Source organism: Rhagoletis zephyria, unplaced genomic scaffold (assembly GCF_001687245.7).
Source record: "Rhagoletis zephyria isolate East Lansing unplaced genomic scaffold, Rhagoletis_zephyria_1.1 Rzeph_scaffold_00457, whole genome shotgun sequence".
NCBI lineage: Eukaryota > Metazoa > Arthropoda > Insecta > Diptera > Tephritidae > Rhagoletis > Rhagoletis zephyria.
The window spans coordinates 150768-171429 of NW_016157541.1; the positions used below are offsets into that span (position 1 = coordinate 150768).

Here is a 20662-nt window from a genome sequence, read left to right on the forward strand (position 1 = left end):
ATGTAAATTTTTTTGCAGTTTTTGTTAATTTTTTACAGTAAAAAATGCTATTTTGAAAAAACCTTCTATATAACAAATCTGGGAAATTACATTCTCTACATATTTGTATATAACCATTTTTTACGACAAATGCAAAATAAGCTTGCAAATCGGAAAAAACCCAAAAAACTTAAATTCAAGATGGCGGAATGTTGCCATATGAAATTTAGGGGCAAGTGTCAAACTGCATCAGAAAATCGCTGTTACAAATTTTTTTCAATTTCCCTACCAAATTTATCTAATTTTGCTGGGCTAATATATGAGCGCCTAGTATTGGGAAATGAAAATATCAATTTGACAATAAAAACTGGTCATAAAGAGAGGTCGCGGGAAAATGGACACACATANATATGACAAATGTGGGAAATTAAATTCTCTACATGTTTGTATTTAACCATTTTTTTATGAACAATGCAAAATTAGCTTGCAAATCGCAAAAACCCCAAAAAAATAAAATCCAAGATGGGGGAATGTTGCCAAATCAAATTTAGGGGCGTGTTAAATAGGAGTAAACTGCATCAAAAAATCGCTGTTACAATTTTTTTTTTAATTTTCCTACCAAATTTAACTAATTTTTCTGGGTTAATCGCTATGTTTCGCACGTTCCCGTGATCTAAGCGTCATACAAAACAAATGTAGCTATACAAGTTGTGAAGAATGAAATTCTCTACAACTTTTGAATTCCAATATGCGATGTATTTTCAACAGAAATTTTCAAAAAATGGCGAAAACCGTGGCAATGTAAATTTTTTTGCAGTTTTTGTTAATTTTTTACAGTAAAAAATGCTATTTTGAAAAAACCTTCTATATAACAAATGTGGGAAATTACATTCTCTACATATTTGTATATAACCATTTTTTACGACAAATGCAAAATAAGCTTGCAAATCGGAAAAAACCCAAAAAAACTTAAATTCAAGATGGCGGAATGTTGCCATATGAAATTTAGGGGCAAGTGTCAAACTGCATCAGAAAATCGCTGTTACAAATTTTTTTCAATTTCCCTACCAAATTTATCTAATTTTGCTGGGCTAATATATGAGCGCCTAGTATTGGGAAATGAAAATATCAATTTGACAATAAAAACTGGTCATAAAGAGAGGTCGCGGGAAAATGGACACACATATTTGGTTATTTAAAAAATTTACATAATATGTATGTACATAAATCATGTATATGTATGAAAGATTCGAACTTTTTTGCAAACATTGAAACGTCCGGCGAGAAATGTAAAACAATATTTTAAGTACATATACATATATTGGAATAGAAAGAAAATGTCTGTATTTTCGTAACATTATGTTAAATGCCAACATTTTAAAAGGAAAAACTTCATAAGTATTCCTATACTTCCTATGAAGTTTTCAAATACTACTGAATGCAATCAACATACTCAAGTACTCCGGAAAAGCGGAACAGTGTTTTATGTAGCAGAGCGCTGTTGAGTAACATTGCTCAGTTCCTCAAATTTAAGATGTTCTCTTTTTTTGTTCCTATCTTTTTAAGTACTCTAAAATATATGTTCCATTTACTCATGTACACATGTGAAGAGTATTTGTGCTGGTATATTTGCAGTGCTATTGTTCCCAGCATACCACCGGAGTCCGCAGGGTGCATAATTAGGACTCCCTGTACCTTGCGTTGATGCTCCTATGGAGGCTGCGAAAAGAGTCCCAAAGGAGCATGCCCGCAGGAGAAAAGGGCATTCTCAATATATATGAAAAAAATGTACCTTTACGACTGCTTAAATGAGTGATTTCGGTGCCCCAAAAAGCATAGACTCCTATTCACCTATGATTTTGCGAGAAGGACTCCCTAAATCCTCCGATGATAACTAAGACGGAGTGTTTTCGGACTGCTCCGATAATAAACCGGAAAGGAGGATTAACGGTTTTTCAAAATGTTCTTAATTTTGTTTATAATTAATAAGTATTAAGGTTTTTTATCATTTGTTTTTATTGAAAAAACGTTAAATTAAAAAATTATGTACATATGATTCAGTAAAAAAAAAAACAGATACAAATGGAAAAATCCTGAAATAAATCCAAAACAAATTTTTTTTCTTGTTTAAAATACTTTCCTTTTAGGTTTGGAACCACTTATCCAGCATATTTTCTAATAAATACATCTGAAAAGTTCTAAAGTTTTGCTGGATTTCCACTAGGCTTTAAATAGCAGAAATTTTAATGACAAACTTGGGTATTAAAAACTATTCTTGTCATTATCTTAAAAAAATAGTCATTAAATTCATTTCCACATGGCACTTTTTAAATGCCTCCAACTTTTTATCATTTCAATGCCTAGTGGAAATTCGGCATTAGACAAAAGTAATTTTTGGAGCATTAAATGCAGAAATATCCGAAACAACGATCAGTTTCTTCTTGATTGAAAATTTATTTTTTAAATCAACGACTAGATAACAAAAAAAAAACACTTTATTTATTCGGAGCGCTCCGAAAATACTCATTCGAGGTGTTGCTGTGGGAGTCCTTTATTACTCCATATTCAGGGCGCTCCACAGTTCCTGCCTCTTGAAATGAACGTATCAATGCTTTGTTTAATGTAAAACTTTAAAAATTTGTCCGTGCAAATATTGCAAAAGTGGTCTAACGATTCTTAAACCTGAAATGTTTGTGCAAAGTTTCAGATCGAGCACTTTAATTTTATACCTAACTTGCAGGATTAGTAGATCGCTGGAAATAAGCGCCTGCCTTAGAATAATATAAAGTATAGATTTTTAATTAATAAAATTGATTTGTTGAATTGGTACACTGTTATCATTTTTGTATCATTTGGTTTCCCGGTCCTTCTTTGAGCTATGAAATAGTTGGTCACATTAGTCATATAAGACTTATTGAGTGTGTTCACGTTACAGAGCAGTTAATGTTAAATACATGGTGTTTACGCGATATGTATGTAGACATCGGCGTAGCCAGAATGAAATTTAGGGGGGGCTCGACCCTATTAAGCTGGCATTTCAGGGTACTATTTTATATATATATAAGGAAAATTTGAAAGTTAGGGTGGGCTCGAGCACCCCCTGCCCCTACCTGGCTACGCCCATGTATGTAAATATTTACAAACAAATAGAACCGCTGGAGTCGAGAACCTACGAGCCCAACTTCGCTCTGGCTATTGCAGCAGGCTGAACTCATACCTGAGCAGAATAAATGCAGATGTGCTAAACAAATTCCCGGCATGCGGAGAGACGCTTCATGATTCGCAGCATCTCTTCGTATGCCCACTGAACCCCACCCTGTTAACGCCTCTGTCCGTATGGACAGACCTCATCGAGGCTGCACACTTCCTGAGATTACCGCTAGTAGAGCTTGACGAAAACGATTGAGAGACTAATCGATCTGGACAGGGCTATTGTAGCCGCTACAACAACAGCAACAACAGAACCTACTTATCGCCTGATTGTAATAAGGATATATGCACTTGTATTTGCGAGGGTAGAACAAAAACTTGTACACAAAATAGACTCTCTAAGCTAAGTTAGAAGAGCAAATTCTACAAAAAGGTATTCGGTAGTCAAAATATTTTACGGAAAAGTGTTTGTGATAGATGTAGGTATAGGTTTTTAATTTTCATTCCCGTAGTTTTTTAGTTGTAATAAACGATAAAAGTAGTAATAACGCAAAAGCTGATTTATGGTGCCGCGAAGCAAGCAAGTGTTTGTTAGTTATTTGTATTAACGACTGATTTTATTTGTGGAGATTACAGCTAATAGGTAATGCCTATCTTTGAAAGCACAAAGAGCTAGGGCAGGCTTGAATTACGTTATTTACGAGATTTGTGTGCTCTTTGTATCCACTTATAGTCCAGTCATGTTGGCACAAAAAATCCTAAATTTGTGTAGAAACTTTTTGTATGTATCTCTACTTAAGTGCTCATAACTTCTACATTTATTATTCAATTTAGATAAGCAGGGCCTTATCGTATTTATGAAAGATCGTGCTTCGACGTGCACGAATCCAAAAGTTAACAGGTTCTTTCATATTGATATTTTTACCGAAAGTAACTTTTTTTTAATTTTTTTTAATTATGCAAAATTTTCGGTGAATCAATGATTAGCTTCTGAACTAATAATCCGGTTGGAAAATGTCATTGCGTAGAAGATACTAAATTTAATACGCTTCAGTACTGTGGAAAGAAATTTAAAATTTGCCAGCTATATAAAAAAATGCAATTAAGTCTCTAAAAACCGAAATTTGACTATATCTCAAAACCTCTTAGAGTTTATTATGTTTTGACCTCATATTCAGATTCAGCGTAAAATTTTACATGAGAAGTGATTGTATCGTGCCACAGGTGGGATTTCTTGTAAACTAGTATAATTATCAATTAGATGAATAGTTTTCTCTACTTTTAATTCACACCGCTTTCATAACTTTCAATGGTACTATTTTTATTGCATGCCATATTATTTAGTTAAACAGGACTACAATAAGTCCTACAGGGGAAAACACGTTAAGAAACGCCCTAAAACACTACCCCACAAGTACAGTGGAAATTGTGCATATTATGGGGAACGCAATTTTTTCAATCGCTATATCTCAGAAATGGTAATCCTTAGGAAGAAAAATGTTATATCAGTTTTTATAGATAATTGCATAATCTATACTTTTGTCTCACCTATTTTTTGATAAACCTTACCATTTTGCTCAAAAAGGCAAAAAATAAATTTATGTGACAGTATCGTTCAGGCAATCGCCGCGTAAACACCAACGTTGACCGTCGCGATTTCTTAATTACTACTTTTGCTCGCAGCCTTTGTGTTAGTTTTCTTTTTTTTTCGTGCAAAGCGAAGCTCTGCACACTCCCAACTTTTCGCGTAAACGCACTCCAACAAAAGTTCAAAAACAATAAACTAATACAACAATTTTACAAACCGGTTCAGTTGTTAAGCACTGAAAGTGCGCACACTCTCAAAGATGAACGGGGTCGACCCCCCCAACACCAACAGGTTTATGGACCTGGACCCTGATCATTACCTCGACACACCGATTTTCAAAAACAAAAGATTGCGATCGACTGACTTTCCTCTACTCCCAGAGACCCACCAAAATGATGACCATATACCACGTTTTCTGGTAATCACCGCAATAGCTAATTCATCAGAACAAAACCGACCGATTGCTTCCTACAACGTTTTCCAAATCGAGAAGGGTCTCAAAGCCATATCCCGTGACTATACAGAAGTAACCCCGCTAAAATCCGGCGATCTCCTTCTCAAGGCAAACAATCTGAAGGCTGCACAGACATTTCTGAAAGCCATGCGCGTTGACTGTGTTCCAGTAAAAATCACAGCCCATGTTGGACTGAATTCCACTCAAGGTAGGATTTTCTCAAGAAACATCATAGACATATCTGAAGAAGAACTAACAAAAGAATTAGCCTCCGAGAAAGTAATCAGCATAAGAAAAATCATGAAGAAAACCGATGAAAAGCTGATACCAACTGGTGCTGCAATTGTAACATTTGATCTCATACGTAGACCTGATTACCTAAAGATAGGCTGGGAGAGAGTCAAAGTACAGGAATATATACCAAATCCGATGCGATATAATATTTGCCAGAAACTAGGACATACCAAAAAATGGTGTCGCAACTCAGAAGTATGCAGAACGTGCGCTTTTCCCCCTCCGCATGACTTATGCACACGTAGCTACTGTGTAAACTGTACCAACGAAACCCACACATCGTTTGACTCTGCATGTCCTACGTTCCTTAAGCATAAAGCGGTTAACAAAGCCAAAATTCAACATAGGTGCACAGCTCGGCAAGCATGGAAATTATACAACAGCAACCCAACGGCATATACCATTCAGCATTATAATAAAAAAACAACACCAACCATGGCACAGATGATTGCCAGCCACGCAAACATAACATCGACAATACCGACCAACGCGCAGAACAATGAGACGATGACACCGTTAAAGCAAACAAACACACAATTCAATAAATTTTCCGACGTAAACAACAAGCAACAACTCACCAGCAATAACCCAGCAAACACGCATACAACGAATAGCAAATTGAACTCTTCAACCATTAAGGAAACTACCAAAACTAGCCAAACAGCATCAACAGCCAAAAGCAACTCCAAACCAACAACTTCTTCTCCAAAACTTCCGCATAAGAACAACCACGCATCCACATCCAAAAACAGCGTCCCTTCAACGGATCGAATCCCTCGGACTCCTTGTGCATCCCCTACAGTTAGTGACATCGAAATGTCACCGTGCAGCCAAATATATGCCAAGTATCCCGAATTAAATGTCCTCATTACCCCCGAAACTTATAAAAACACACTTTCCCAGCAAAAACATAAGCACTAGCACAGAAAGATTATTCAACATAAACATAAACCATTTAAAACTTTTCAAGTAATATGACGTCAATTCTACAATGGAACATGAATGGGTACACGAACAACTACCACCAACTAGAAATCATCATCAACTCCTTCTCCCCCTCTATTCTACTCCTAAATGAAACTCACATACCCTACAATCAGCCTACCTATACACCCAAAAACTATGCAGGCTACTTCCACAATCACATGCAAATAACCAACAAGAAACAAGGAAACGCTATTCTAGTTAAGAGAAATATACCACACAGAGTAATACCCATACGTTCCGATTTTTCCGCGGTAGCAATAGAGATAAGCACAACACAAAAATTCGCTGTCATTTGTATCTACATCCCCCCAACGCAAGTTTTCACTGCCGCTGAACTAATGCGCTTGCTAAGACAGGTTAACACAAACTGCATCATAGGAGGGGACTTCAACGCACGGAGCACAATCTGGGGCGATACCCACTCCAATCAAAGAGGGACAATAGTTGAAGACATGTTACTGGCTTCTAATCTAATTTGTCTAAATGACGGCACCGCCACGCATTTCTCAACCCACAACACCTTCACCTGCATCGACCTCACCTTCTGTTCTGCTGCCCTAGCACCGCAATGCACCTGGCGTGTAGTAGACTCCTTGCATGGAAGTGATCACTTCCCGATCCTAACAAGTATCATTTCTTACGGAAATCATATTCAGAATAAGCACATCAGCGAATTCAAGACAGAAGCCGCGGACTGGGACAATTTTACTGCCCGGTGCCTCCAACTTTGCCGAAACACGCCTTCGACAAACAACATTCACCAAGAAGCAGCAAAAATTCTAAGAATTGTTCGCACCGCCGCCCACTTTACTATCCCGCAAACCACACGGTGCTATTACAAAAAAAGGATCCCCTGGTGGAATGCCAATTTATCCATCCTTCGTCTGCAGAAACAGCGTGAATGGCAGAATTACAAACGCTCCCGCTCTGAACACAATCTTTTAGCATATAAAAGAGCTAATGCCCTTTTCAAGAGAGCTGTAAAAACGGCTAAAAAACAAAGCTTTGAAAAGATCACATCGAAAATCTGTCCCACATCAAACCCAAGTGACGTTTGGAGTGACATTAAGAAGCTCACTGGCTTTCAAAAGCAATCTTATCTATCCAGCATTAACTCTCCTAACGGAACGATAACCACACCGCTGGGAATTGCCAACTATTTCGCTTCTTCCTTTTCGTCTGCTTCCTCCGATTCAAACTTTACAGATACTTTCCGCCAACTCAAAGCGCAATACCTGCAAGAAGATCCTTTGACAAATCAACAGCTCTCGACACACGCCAAGCAAATCGAAGCAAAAATAAACTTAGCTGAACTCCAATTCGCACTCTCATCGGTTAAAGGTAAAACACCAGGGCTTGACAAGGTGTCATACCCCATCATCCAAAAACTACCCATCGAAGTAAAACATCGATTGCTTAACCTTTACAACCTTATTCTCGACCAAGGACACTACCCACAACATTGGAAAACTGCGTGCATAGTTCCCATATTAAAACCAAACAAGCCCGCTGGAGACGCAAACAATTATAGACCCATCTCTCTCATCCCTTGCTTTGGAAAAGTAATGGAAAAAATCGTAGCCTCTAGACTTATGTGGTATGCGAACATCACGAAACGTATAAGTCCCAATCAAGTAGCTTATAGAAAAGGTTGCTGTACTATAGACGCATTAGTTCATCTCGACCACCTAATTTCAGAAGCCCTCTCGTCCAAAAACCACTTTTCGGTACTTTCCGCCGATTTTCAAAAAGCGTTTGACCGTATCGGCGCCCACATTATCTTAAGGCAACTAGAGAAATGGAAAATCGGCCCAAAAATCAAGAATTTTATTAAAAGCTTTCTCAAAAACAGGAAATGTGTGGTAAAAGTAAACGGGTATCTTTCCTCTACGTATCCACTTGATAATGGTACCCCACAGGGATCACCACTATCTGCTTGCCTATTCATAATAGCATTCGACGAGATCACTCAACTTACAAAAAACATAAGTAGCTTAGAATGTCAACTCTATGCCGACGACGTGGTTTTTTACACGCATAACTCTGACATCACGTTTGTAGAGGAAACTTTTGATAGCATACTTTCGAAAATAAATTCATGGTCTCTGGTCTCTGGCACCACAATTGCTACTGGAAAAACCAAAATTTTACATATTTGCCGGAAACAGAATTGTCCCGGCGTTTCCAATGATACTATAAGTTCGGTACAAGAACTCAAAGTTCTTGGACTGATTTTAGACTCCAAATACAACTTCAAGCCACACTGTACTCAACTAAGAGAGCGCATTTCAAATAGTCTAAACATAATCAAATACCTTGCATCAAAGAAAAGCTTCGTACACCCTACCACGCTAATAAACATTACAAAAGCGCTAATCCTATCCAAAATTGATTACGCCCTTCCTATTTACGGTAAAAGCCCAAAAGCTACACTCAACAAGCTGTCAGCACCGTACCACGCCGCAATGCGCAGGAGTATCAGAGCCTTCCCTACAACCCCATTGAAAAACTTGTACGCTGAAACAGGCTTACCAACAATTTCAGACAGAACAACCGACACTACACGCCGACTCCTACCAAAACTGCTGTACACCTCTAACTCCATTCTTTCCGAAAATGTCCAAAAAATGTTAACAAGAAAACGGCAGCCCAGGTGCAAATCGGCAATGCTAAAATCTTTAGAATTTGCAAAGGATCTTCAGATACCCATCAATAAAAAGCCTCAAGCTATAGAAGCACACCCGCATTGGTTGATAAACAACGCCAAGTCAATCATCAAAGCTCTGCTTCTTCCCAAAGCAAGTACTCCAAAGGAGAAGTATACAAATCTCTTCGCTGCGGAAAAAGAGAAATATCAAAACCTTGGTTGGAAATTCGTATACACTGACGGGTCCAAGACTGAAAACAACACCTCCTTTGCAGTAGTATCACATTGCGGGAACATAATCAAACACGGTATACTTCATTCTATTTGCTCGGTGTTCACGGCGGAAACCACCGCTGTACTCGAAGCAGTCATCTATGCCAAGATGAATAAAGGCAAATTCGTCATTTGTACAGACAGTCAATCGTGCATCAACGCCGTCGAATCACCATCCAACACTCAAAACGCAATAGTTAACATCCGCAACATACTACTACACTGCCCTAACAAAATAAAACTTATGTGGATCCCCGGGCATGTTGGAATTTCGGGAAATGAACACGCTGATGCCGCAGCCAAGAACATCGCCATCACTCCCTCACTTATGTATGACTCCGTATCTAAGCAAGACATTCGAGCTGAAGCTACCAGGCTAAGACTGAAGTCACTAATCGACGATTGGGGAATGTACGTCCATCACTACTCAGCAATCAAGCCATGCAGAAAGATGATGGTCTACGATCCAAATATACCACTACGTGCGTTAAGACCCTTCACCCGCCTGCGTCTTGGGCATACAATTGTTACCCACTCCTATTTACTACAACGAAGCCCCATCGAAAATTGCCCATTCTGCGAGGAAGCATCTTCGCTAACACATATTTTACGATGTCCAACAATCACTACACCCCGACAAGCCATCCTGAACTCTGCCGACCCCATCGAGTTACTCAAAAACCCAACCTATAGAAATGTACAACTAATATATAATTTTCTCAAAGAGGTAGACCTGCTCAGACGAATATAACACATAATAGTATAAAGCAATATGCAAAGACACATATAATCTCATTCGAATAAGATGCAAAGGACAGCTGAGGGCCTTCGTCGCCAGTGCTGCGAATCGTAATGTATTTGTAGAATATTTATTTATTGTACAAATATAGTAAAAAAACAAAAAAAAAAAAATAAAAATTATGTGACCTTTGACCTTGAATACATTTTTTTGCAAACGTGAGAGATTTCTTTTATAATGGTATTTGCAACACTCGTACCAATTTTCTGCTTTATGCGAATTATCATAACCTTGAATGTTTAACTTGACCGAGCTATTTTACTTGTAAACTATTTATCGAACTATTTTTTTCTGTCCTCTAGACTGTGGAGTTGAGCTTTGATTTCCCTTTCTATGGCCATCCTGTGCGGAATGTTACAGTGGCAACAGGTGGTTTCCTTTACACAGGTGATTACGTACACTCCTGGTTAGCAGCAACACAATACATTGCACCATTAATGGCTAACTTCGATACCAGCTTATCAGACGAATCCTTCGTACGAATCAAAGATAATGGTAAAATTTGATATGACAATCTGCCGCCAATATTTTTAAATTTCCTTTTCTTTTAGGCACTGCATTCACTGTAATTTGGGAAAAGGTGTCTTTGCAAGATAAACAAGATGTTGGAAAATTTACGTTTAGTGCCACGTTACATAAGAACGGCAATATTGTTTTCATCTACTACTATGTTCCCATCGATATCAATGCCATTCAAGATGATAAGCATCCCGTTAAAGTCGGCCTATCTGATGCGTACATAATTGACAAAACGGTTTTCTGTAAGTTAGATTACATCGAATTTTTGTATCACAACGCTGCTTACAGGGAAAATTAAATTGGAATGCGACCTAACACAACTCGTGAGTGAAGTCAACTAATAAAAAGTCCTAATCCAGAATTTTAAAATGTATCCTAATTCTGCAAACTTAACTTCAACGTTTAATGTAAAACACACACTAATAATTTAAATGTAATTTTGAAACATAAAATGAGTATTTTGTGATAAAACACTAGGCAGACCGAAATTTTGAACTACTTAGAAAGATCAAGTGCGGTCAAATGACGTACTAAGAGGTTTAATGTTTTTTTTTGTGTGAATTATATTTTTGTTGAATTCATTGTTAAATTAAAATAATATAAAATGTAACGTTACATACATTAACGTAAAAAAAAGTCGGATTATTAAAGGTCATGAAACGTTAGCGATGCTAATGCAATAGTTCTGGTAATATGTTCTATCAAAAATGTGATTGCGATCATTTGACCGCTTTGATATTTCTAGTGTTAAAGCGAAAATGTTCTTTAAAACAAAAACAACTTGTGTTATGTGGCATTCCAAACGCCTTTTTGAAGCGAAATTTCTTTAATCATGGTAGTTATTTAAAGTAGATCGGGGTCATCGACATAGTTTATAAAGTTTTTTTTATAAATAAAAATTCACATTCCATTTACAGATACGCGCAGGAAAACCATTTACGAGTATCATCGCATAAACTTATCTAATACTGGCATATCGAATGCAACAATAATTTATTTGCAAGCTTTACCTACCTGCCTTGATTACAAAGATTGCGCGGCTTGTAGCAACCATAAGACTTCATTTGATGTAAGTTTCAAGTGTTTCACATCTGCCGCAAATGCACGAAAAATATGTAAAGACAACATGTGAAAGTAAATATTTAATAACCAAATTGATATTTATTGCAGTGTACGTGGTGCCCAACTTTAAACAGATGCTCGACTGGCACAGATCGCAAAAAACAAGAATGGCAACAGAAAGGTAGAAAATTGAGGCAACTTTAGCATATACATAACTTAAAATAAATCGTTTTCTATCTTTTAATAACGAATAAAATAAATAGGATGTGATCGTACACAAATAATGGATGCGTCTGCTTGCCCTCCCCTTGGACAGAGAGGTAACAATGCGAGTCAAGAAAGCAGCAATAGCAGCACCAGCGGCAGTACCAATACTACTCCCACAAATGTGCCTAGCGCCAACAACGAAAATGACACCCAGAATATAACTGAAAAGAGTGCGAATGCAAATGAGACGAACAGTGCTAGTATTACGCCGGTGCATAATGACACCAATGTGGCGAAAGTAGTGAATGAACCTTTAGAAGCACATGCTGAGTCGAAAAGCATGGGGCTTGCTCTTGGCTTCCTCGTGCCCATATGTCTAGTGCTAACTATGGTATTGTGGGTGTTTTATGCCTACAGAAATCCACATACTAAAAGCGGACAACTTTTAATTCAGGTAAGTAGAATGAAAAACCTTTGGTATGTTTATTGAAATATGAAAGTCTTCATGATTCAATAATGAAAGATTTTGTAAGAAAAACTTCCTCTCACTCTAATTTCATCAATGACACTCCCACCCTTCTCCCAAAAGCAAAAACAGTGATATTTCTTTTCCAAAATTCTTGGACAGTTTTAAGAACATTTTTAAACTTTTGTTAGTGAAATTTTTACTTTTTAAATTTAGGAAATGTTTGTACTTCATTCGCTGGCGGCAAAAAGAAAAAATGGGTGAGAATCTTTGGACTACAGAAATTCAATATAGGCTAAAGTGACGAAATTCTCTTAAATGCCGAAATGTATTTGTTGGCATTTGTGGAGACCTATTGATTCTTCCAAGTCGCTGTAAAGTAAAGCGCGCAATGGTTCTGGTAAATGAGTCAACGAAGGTTTTTATGCATTGACGCAATATGATATTGGCAAACCGTATCCATGGGCTCGGTTTAGTCACTGGCGCGATGTTGTAAATGCTCACTTACGGAACTTGTCATTTGTAGATCGCGTGCCTGTTGCAATCGTTCAGTAGGTGCATGCCATTTTCGATCTTCCTGAGTTCGACCAACACGAATCGCCAATCGCGACTGTGTTAGCCAATGTTTGATTTTCTGATCGGCGGTATAACGTCTCCCGAACACTAAGGGCCAGTTTGCCAGTACACGGCTGTGGTTTAAATTTAGATTAACCGCTCAAGCTGGTCAAAACAAGCGCAGTTTACATGATCTAAGCTTAAACTTGCACTGAAAAACTACAACATCAAAGAATTCGCGTTACCGCATTAGAAGCAATCGAGCCATAACCGCGAAAGAAAAGTAAGAGCAAGATGTTTTTATCTGACGTCTTTTTTACCAAAATTACATAATTTTCCCACAAACAAACAATTTCTTCATATCCATCAACCGTAAATGGTACCGCAAAGAATTTACAAGGCAAAAAAACAACAGAAAAACAGTTCGAAGTGGACCATCCATTCTCAAGTTATACGCGGTCTGACGTACGCAACTTTGGTATATACATACAAATGTACCCAGAAGATAATTTAGGTAGGCCTTCTTGGGTAGGCCTCTTAGAATGGCTTTACTTAAGAAGGCATACCTAAATTATCTTCTGGGAAATTATCTACTGGGTACATACAAATATTTATTTTTTAAAACAATCAGATCCATTACATCGAATACAACGATGTAAATAAGCTAACCGGAACGACCCAGATTTATATCTGGCCAAGGACTGTCACTCCAGCAACACTCCCCAAAAAGTCTTTGGGGAATTTGTATGCTGCTACAACAACAACATGTAAAAAGCTGGTTTCAATTAAATAATTAAAGATAATACTTCCATGCCCTATTATGAATACTTCGCTACTTTTTGAAGGTGATTAAATTCTTCCCGCTGCCTCCACAAAACATCCCTGTGGGTGGGAGTGTAGAAAAAATGCTACTTACAAAACCTTTAATAATTGAATCATGGAAACTCTTAGGGCGTGTTCACACTGAACGAAGCGAAGCGCAGCTTTTCTCATGGACTCGGCTGCAAAGATCCCGCAAAACTTACCAGCAAACATATTTGCTCAATTTTATTCAAAAAATTAGTTGTAGAATTCGTTTTTATTTGAATATTTTGCTATTTTGTTTTCAGCAGCGTCATGAAGCTTAAAAATTCAATGAAAATTCAAAATAAAAACTGCTTTGCTTTCAGCTCCAAAACGCTAATGAAAAAGCTTACTGTATGAACACTTTCATACAGCTACAGCAAATTGAAAGCTTCACTTTGCTCGGAAAGGCTTCGCTCGGCTCGGCTCCCCTTTCTGTGTGAACGTACCCTTAATTGTTGGCCCAAATAAAATAATGCTACATAAACTAACTATTTTAATATACATATAAATATTGTATGCAATTTCAATGAAATTTTTATTTATCTGTGTCTTTTGGTATATAAAGCTGCAGCTATTAAGCTTTTATTTACTAATTCTTTTTGTTTATTATATTTACATGCAGTCGAAGCACTTGCATCAGGTTTGTACAAGCAATAATACACAAAATCTTCATTCATCGCTCACAATTCATTCAATCTAATATTTATTTTAATGGAACTCGGTTTTTAATATACAATGGAATCTCGATAACTCGTAAGCTCGATAAGACGATAATAGCTTGAAGTCATAAGTCTGCAATAACCTGTACAAAATGCACATATAGTGGAATCTTAACTCGTAAACTCCTTAAGTCAAATACAGGGACTTAAAAGAACTTATCTAAGTTTTATAGTGTGTACGTCACGCTATAGCGCCTCTGCCGCACAAACGTTGCAAAATTAAAAAATTCATGAAAGCGTTAGATAAAGCTAATATGCGTATCGAATAGAGAATTTACTTATCTAAATTAAAAAATTTAAATTTTTCGGCTGCTGTTTTGCTTTCTATATCAATGAAAGTGAAACAAACTTGGGGGGAAAACGCGGCTAAACAGGTATAAGACGCGCATTTAATACCTACCATCGGAAGGCCGCTTTCTGTTGTTGGAATTTGTTAATAAACTAGGGCTGATGATACCCGCGTACCCGGGTAATAAACATATATCGGTGCCGGTTAAACAAAAAACATCCGGGTAAGGCGACATAAAGCTTCATGTATAATCATTTTCATGAGGATATATATTTTTTCAGTGAGATATATTTTTTAAATTTTTTTTTTTAAGTCTGGAATGTAAAGGACTATGTACACTACACTAGGGCTATTACTTTTTGATATTTTTTTTGCAAATATCGAATTTTACATGCCCTAGCCAAAAAGTCCATAAAAAAATATTACGAAACGCAATCTTACTTGCTCGCTGCTGTCAAAACAGTTCCCGCACCAAACGAGTGGAAATTTGGTCTATATTTTTTTAGTTTAATTAAAATATTTCTCCGAAGTTTTAAACAAATGAGACTCACGANTGTACACTACACTAGGGCTATTACTTTTTGATATTTTTTTTGCAAATATCAAATTTTACATGCCCTAGCCAAAAAGTCCATAAAAAAATATTACGAAACGCAATCTTACTTGCTCGCTGCTGTCAAAACAGTTCCCGCACCAAACGAGTGGAAATTTGGTCTATATTTTTTTAGTTTAATTAAAATATTTCTCCGAAGTTTTAAACAAATGAGACTCACGAAGCGTATTAAAAGCTATCTACGGAAAATAATAACAATACTTTTAACTTAGAAGCACATAAATATTTTACCGTTTACAATAATTCTTGTTATTAATATACGTTTNGGAAATTTGGTCTATATTTTTTTAGTTTAATTAAAATATTTCTCCGAAGTTTTAAACAAATGAGACTCACGAAGCGTATTAAAAGCTATCTACGGAAAATAATAACAATACTTTTAACTTATGAAGCACATAAATATTTTACCGTTTACAATAATTGTTATTAATATACGTTCATTGTTTGTATCACAAAAATTCATTATAATGTCAGACAAAAAAAGTAATAAAGCTGTGAAGAAAAATTGCAAAGTCTGGGGCAAAATTTTTACTACAAACTCAACAGTAGTTTTGATATAACCAATAATAATTTAGAATGGCAGTCCGAAACAAGTAGCGATGAAGATGTAATGCGTTCAGTTCCAATATCCGATTACGATCGAGATGACAACTTTGAAATAGACGATATATTCGAAGATGAAGATGAAAAGTCTTTGACAGACGAAAACGCCAGCTGCATCATTGGTTACAAATTTAAATGTGAGCACTTCAAAAGCATATAAAATCTGCAAACAATTGGCTAGATTAGATTAGATTATATTAGATTTAGAGGAGGGAGCAGGTCATCTAGTTACGGCGACCGAAACCATCTATCATCATAAGAAACCTCGCGAGGTCCTTTGGCTGAACGCCATTTAGGTCGTGTGCTTCTAGGTACGGTGATCCTAGGAAGCGAAGTCTGGTCCTGGTAGGGGCTTCACAGTGGCACATACTGTGCTCTGCTGTTTCCTGTTCTTCGTTACACAACCTACACTGGTCGGATTTGACATCTCCTATGTTTGACAAGTGTTTTATTACCCTACAGTGACCAGTAGGAAAGCCTGTAACAATTCCTACTTCATTCCTACTGAGGTGAAGGAGTTCTTCATATATACTTCTTGTCCCCTACACTGTCCCCTGAGATGAGCCTTGCTGTAAACGGTAGAGCCTCTTTCTTGATTACAATGTGTAGGCGAGGCAGGTCAAGAAGCACCTCGAAGGCCGCAGTTGGTGTTGTTCTCATCGCACCAGTGATGCCCACGCAGGCCAGTCTCTGTAGTTTGCTGAGCTTGGCCTGTGTGGACTTCACTTCCGCCTTCTTCCACCAGACGGGTGCAGCATAGGTGAGAATGGGTTTGAAGATGGCATCATACATCCACCTCGCCAGTTTAAGTCTGATGCCCCAGTTCCGTCCCATAAGTTTCCGGCAGGTCCAGATAGAGGCCCTGGCCTTTTGAATAGTTTTATCTAGATGCGGATTCCATGAGATAGATATTTGACCTCTTTGGAGAATTGTATCTTTTCACCTTGAAGGAATGGTTCTACTAATTTGTCTCTTTTCCTTTTCCTGGAGAAAATGATTATGCTAGTCTTCTTCGGGTTTACGTTTAACCCATAGTTACTACACCAATTGGCAACTATACTCAGAGCATTCTGTAGGAGGTTGGAGATGGTATCTTCGAACCTACCTCTGATTAGGATGACAATGTCATCCGCATAGCCCTGAACGTCGAAGCCGTTTTCGCTAAGAAGGCAGAGTAGTTCATCTACTACGATGGACCATAGCAGAAGGGAAATCTCTCCCCCCTGCGGGCAACCTTTCGTAGCTAAGAATCTGACCCTTTCCTGTCCTAGAGTGGATGTAATGGTTCTGGATTTAAGGACGTTTGCTATCCAGCGGCATGTGGTTTGATCAACCCCTCTGCGCCGGACGCAATTGTCTATTAGAGTGTTCCGTGTTGTCGAAAGCGCCCTCCACATCCAAGAAACAACCCACCGCCACCTCTTTGTCCTCCAGGGACTTTTCAATTTTCCTTGTTAGATTCTGAAGAGCGTGGATAGCACAGGTTTACAAAAAAAAAAGTGTATGCATATTAAACCAAACCTATATGTCCCTATGTTATTCGACATGCTGAATGCGAATCCGAGGTCCGTTAGCCTCCATCACGTCAGGTTCGTGGTCATTTGAAGGTCAAGTAGGGAAAAATTCATTGAATAAACCTGAAAGTTCAATACAATTCATCGGAATTTGACCTTGGGATGACCTTGGCATGATCTCCAGATGACCTTGAGGAATCAAGGGAACTCCATACTCGGTTTCACTGACAACAAAAAAAAATTTTTTTTTGAATTTTTATTGAATAAATTTTATGTCCTATTTGACCTTCAAATGACCTCGAAGCTGACATTATGGAGGTTAACGGACCTCGGATTCGGGTTCAGCGAATGTAAAACCTTATGTACATGAATGTTCAGGTTTATTCAATGAATTTTTCCCTACTTGACCTTCAACTGACCACGAACCTTACGTAGTGGAGACTAACGGACTTCGGATTCGCATTCAGCGTGTCGAATTAAATAGGGATATATAGGTTTGGTTTAATATGCATAAGCTGTTTTTTTTGTAAACCTGTGTAGTAGATCTTGGAAGATAGGCATATTGGTGTCTGCAGCGGGTTCCTGGTAAGGAAACTATCCCTGATATGCCTGTCTACGATTATTTCCAATGTTTTTAGTAGAAAGGACGTAAGACTAATAGGTCGGTATGACTTTTGTTGGTCCGCTGGTTTTCCCCACCCACCTTTAGGATGTAGCGGACCGTCACTTCCTGCCATTGTAGTAGAAGGGACCCCCCGCGAAACATGCTCTGAAAAGTGGTATCAGGAAGGGTAGCAAGCGGGGAAGTCCCTTTTGAAGATGGGCTGGGAAAATGCCGTCTGCTCCAGGTGCTTTGAAAGGCGCTGAGGCAGATATAGCCCATCTTATTCTATCCTCGTCGAACGGTCCTTTGGCGATTTTCCAATCCTCTGCGCAGGGGCGTTTTATCCCAGTCTACGTGTGGATTGTTCTGATTGTGCTCAGCGGCAAACAGTCAGGAAAATGCACCTCGGCTAGCAAGTTAAGGGATTCCATGCAGCTGTTCGTGATGGATCCGTCGGGTCTTTTCAGGAGCCCCAACTCATTAGTGTGCGTCTTTGCGAGGACTTTGCGGATTCTTGCGCTTCCCGTAAGGTCCTTGATCCCTATACAGAAAATAGTCCATGAGTTCCCCTTTGCTTATCTAATCTCTTTATTGTACGCGGTGAGGGTAATTTTATATGTTTCCCATTCACCGGTTCGTTTAGCTCTGTTAAAGAGCTTCCTGGTTTTTGCCCTAAGTTTAGCCAACTTGTTATTCCACCATGGAGTCTGTCTGTTGTTAAGCCTAGTGACTTCTGGACAGGGTTTATGGTAGGAATTCATAATGGCTGATGTCCGACCTGAGTAGCTAAGTTCAAGATCGACTAAGTCATTTACCTTACGCTTGCACCTTTTCAGACCGTCCTGCAGAAGTGCATCGTATAGATCCCAGTTTGTGGTTCTTGGTCTTCTGAAGGTAGTAGCAGTAATGTGGTTTCCATTTCAAAACGGATGTGCATATGATCTGATAAAGAAACTTCTCTAGACACTTTCCATGTTCTAACGAAATTACTGATAAAAGGAGTGGATACCCGTATACTGTTCCCAAAAGTGGGGGAGTTACCTACGTTTAGAATTTCTAACCTATTAAGGCTAATAAATTCAAGTAAGTATTCACCTCTTTGATTTATGTTACTGCTGCCGCATATGGTATTGTGGGCATTAGCGTCATATTCCACGATGAGTTGCAGTTTGTGTCTGCCACAATAGTCCACTAGTCCCTATAGTGGCAGAAACTTGAAATCTCTGGAGTCACCGGGGAGGTACGCTGATCAAATTACTAGCTCTTGTGTGTTTTCTCCGAGAGATAGGCTCACCTTCACTGCGATCTGGTTCTTGTTGGTAAAAACAATTAGCTAAGTCAGGCATAACATTTCAACGCCATCACAAACAGGTATTTACAGAGCGGTACTAAAATCTGTTGAATAAATAGAAGTCGTATACATAAAAACATATTCAAAAAGAAAATTGATGGTACAGAAATACAGGTAATCGTATTGAAAAATGGAACAAAGGAAGTTAAGTTATGTGTTCTTCTCATTTTCGTTGTTGGTGTTTCCGACAGGGTAGGAGTGTGATGTAATGTGGAACGATCTTCCGTCATCCCTTGTCAAATTTGGTTTGGAGGCAAACCGGTTTCGGCGTTGGGCCATGTTCAGTATCACTTTTCGTTCTCGTTATGTGTTTTTTTTCTGGAAAATGGTAAAGCTTTAAATTATTTAATGGCGTAAAGGAAACTTTAAACACATATGATTTGTGAAAATCAATTAAAATGATAATTTCTGACAAAATGTTGACACAGGCAAAACAAACAGAGTTGTTGCTTTGCTAAAGAACCGTTACAAGGCAATGACACTTGCTCCCCCACAGTATATTGGTTGCCAGCATCACGTTTAAGACTTGCTTTTAAGACATGTTATGGACGAGTTGTTGGATGGAAAATCATCATCGCCAAATATATGTTGTAGTTTTGTCTCAGAACAAAATTAAGGAAGTATGAAAGCTGTAACTATTAAATGGAGAGATGATATGCAGTTTCCTTAAGAGCGTGGAAAAGTTTTCAGACAATACGAAAAACATGAAAAATTTACCATCATAAATTTCAAAACTATACATTTTATATGTGGTACATGGTACGACGCACAGTGATCCGCATTCCAAAAACGCGCGGATGTACCCTTGAGACGCTCTATATTAGGGTGGTCCAAAAACAGTAAAGTCGGAATTGTAACGCTCTCACCCCCTAGGATTGTACTATATCGAAAAAAAGAATACCCCTATTTTTTATTTTGAAATAAAAAAAATATTTAGAGGCCGCTCAAAGCACTCAAAGTTTTCCATATATTTTTATATGAAAAAAAAACAACTTTTCGTAGAAATGAACTGTTTATTTAACTATTTTTTAATACAAACGATTTTTTATTGGTCCCCCCATTGCATTTTTCGGGGTTTTTGTGGGTTTTTGGCGGACCTATAAATTATAGTTGCGATGAAAAATGGTTAAATAGACAATTGGG

The 20662-nt window shown here is 37.9% G+C and overlaps 2 protein-coding genes across 3 annotated transcripts in view; both read left to right on the forward strand.

The window, feature by feature from the left end:
- The window catches only part of l(1)G0289 (plexin domain containing lethal (1) G0289), an 80214-nt gene extending 63823 nt beyond the window's left edge, over nucleotides 1–16391 (forward strand). Inside the window, exons 4-10 of one of the 2 annotated variants that reach the window (XM_017611793.1) lie at nucleotides 10474–10666; nucleotides 10723–10932; nucleotides 11608–11759; nucleotides 11861–11933; nucleotides 12016–12413; nucleotides 14449–14466; nucleotides 16023–16391. In XM_017611793.1, the coding sequence (XP_017467282.1) occupies nucleotides 10474–10666; nucleotides 10723–10932; nucleotides 11608–11759; nucleotides 11861–11933; nucleotides 12016–12413; nucleotides 14449–14466; nucleotides 16023–16058 (1080 nt within the window). In that variant the 3' untranslated portion in view covers nucleotides 16059–16391. Of the gene's footprint in view, nucleotides 1–10473; nucleotides 10667–10722; nucleotides 10933–11607; nucleotides 11760–11860; nucleotides 11934–12015; nucleotides 12414–14448; nucleotides 15197–16022 lie in introns of those variants that run through there. The other variant, XM_017611792.1, reaches the window with a different exon arrangement.
- On the forward strand, nucleotides 7146–9804 carry LOC108359773 (RNA-directed DNA polymerase from mobile element jockey-like). Its single transcript, XM_017611794.1, has 2 exons — nucleotides 7146–8766; nucleotides 8828–9804. Coding segments are annotated over exons 1-2 (750 nt in total). The 5' UTR covers nucleotides 7146–8017; the 3' UTR covers nucleotides 8829–9804.
- Nucleotides 16392–20662: the final 4271 nt, after the last annotated feature.